The sequence below is a fragment of the Phytophthora parasitica genome, assembly GCF_000247585.1.
Source record: "Phytophthora parasitica INRA-310 unplaced genomic scaffold supercont2.239, whole genome shotgun sequence".
Lineage (NCBI taxonomy): Eukaryota > Oomycota > Peronosporomycetes > Peronosporales > Peronosporaceae > Phytophthora > Phytophthora nicotianae.
Window position 1 is genome coordinate 23 of NW_008649225.1, and position 1,719 is coordinate 1,741.

At 52.9% G+C, this 1,719-nt stretch overlaps 1 protein-coding gene across 1 annotated transcript; it reads left to right on the forward strand.

Moving 5' to 3' along the window:
• Positions 1–242: 242 nt before the first annotated feature.
• Positions 243–1,707, forward strand: PPTG_19976 (hypothetical protein; the record flags this gene model as incomplete). Its single annotated transcript, XM_008918596.1, has 4 exons — positions 243–794; positions 855–1,079; positions 1,137–1,628; positions 1,705–1,707. 4 exons carry the CDS (start codon positions 243–245, stop codon positions 1,705–1,707), a joined length of 1,272 nt encoding a protein of 423 aa, XP_008916844.1.
• Positions 1,708–1,719: the final 12 nt, after the last annotated feature.

Sequence of the window (1,719 nt, forward strand, 5' to 3'; positions counted from 1 at the left end):
TATGTACGAACGGGTCGTTTACTTCGGCTCCAAGTCGGAACTTCACTTCAATATGTACTGACCGTAATCAGATGATGCGCTTCAACCTTTTATTTTCCATATCCTCCGCATCGCTTACGTTTCTTCAGTCCATTTCCAGCATCAGCAATCCCTCAAAACATTATTACCGTAAACAAGTACTTTATGATGATGCCACAACTTGACAAGCTCCGCTTGGACGCGGCGATGCAGCAGGTCAGTGCATGTCAGTGCAACATTGCGCGGTACCGCTCGGCGAGCGTGCTCGACTTTTCAAATTGCTCGGCGACGAACAGGCCACGGCAGCACTCATTTCTTCAATGCGCGAGCCAATGGAGGCGTCACAGGTGAACCGCTCGACGTCGCCGCCGCTGCCATCCGCACGCTCGCTCTTCCAGCGATCGCCGGACGTCTCGGCCGACTGCCAGCGGCCTCTACCGCGTCTACACCCACTACCGCCACGGTCTCCTACGCTCGGAGACGGCGGTGACAAGTCGCTGCTTGTGTTCGTGCACCCGGACAGAGCCACCGCTGCTGGTTTGCAGCCCATTCGAGCGATGTCACCCCGTTCCGTGGCAGTAGCTGGAGGCGAAACACAGGAGGTAGAACCGCCAGGGAAGGCCGTCGATAGAGCGGTAAAAGACAAGAAACGTACGCGCGACTATGACGAGAACAGAGCCAGCTCGGATGACTTGACGGAGGGCGAGACTCCGCGATGTCGGAAGCGCAGCAATTCAACGTGCAAGGCCAGGAAACCCACGTACCTCGTTCGAAAGGTAGCGACATCATTAGGAGGTTATGAATGCATTGGAATTAACAGATTATGCTGCATGTAGGAGGAGAAGGACGAGCTGACCAAGCAGATCGACAAACTGGAGGCCCAACTGGAATATCTCAAGCACACTGCGTCCATCAGACCCGAGTGCTTTGAACGAGCGGTGGTGAGACGAACAGATCACAAGTATTTCGAGCAAGAAATGCACAACCATCTGCTACGTGAAGCTGTGCGCAACCAGCACTTCCAGCTCTTCAGTGCTCAGTCAGCACTGTCGGAACTCGCGGTAAGTTTAATGTCTTAGGACCAAGATATTTTTCCCATACTGACAATACTTTTCCAGTACTCGATACAACAGGATCAGTGCCCCATCAACACCTTCATCCATCTCGGCTGTGATATCCAGCAACGCCGCTCAGTGTTGGAAAGTATGAAGACTCAAAAACTACGAGATGCCAAGCAGCTCATGGACAAACGCATACAATTTTTAAGAGACCCAGCCGAGCAACGTCGCGAGACCGCCCAGTTCCCTACAGACTCGGGATCTCTTTGCTCGGTGGTGTTTGACGTGACTCCACTTGACTCCGGAGTGGAAGTCAAGGACATTGAACACGCCTATCGAGCTGCTTGTGCATACTCCAAGCGTATGGGCACGATGGTGCCTCCCTACACTGGCGATGACTCGGGTGTAGTGCACAGTCGCCTCCAAGTGGACACATCGCCGGATCTGCCCACGGAATCGAATTTTGTGGTTTTTTCGGAACTGCAAGTTCCGAATTTCGGATCACAGTCCGAACCCAGTGAAGAGCGACATAGTGAACCTCTTGGGTTGCTGGTAATTGACTCAGTGGATGAAGACGAGTTGCATCCCTTTCGACCGGATGAATTCTTGAGAGAAGATGTCAACGCAGTGATCACGATTTCGA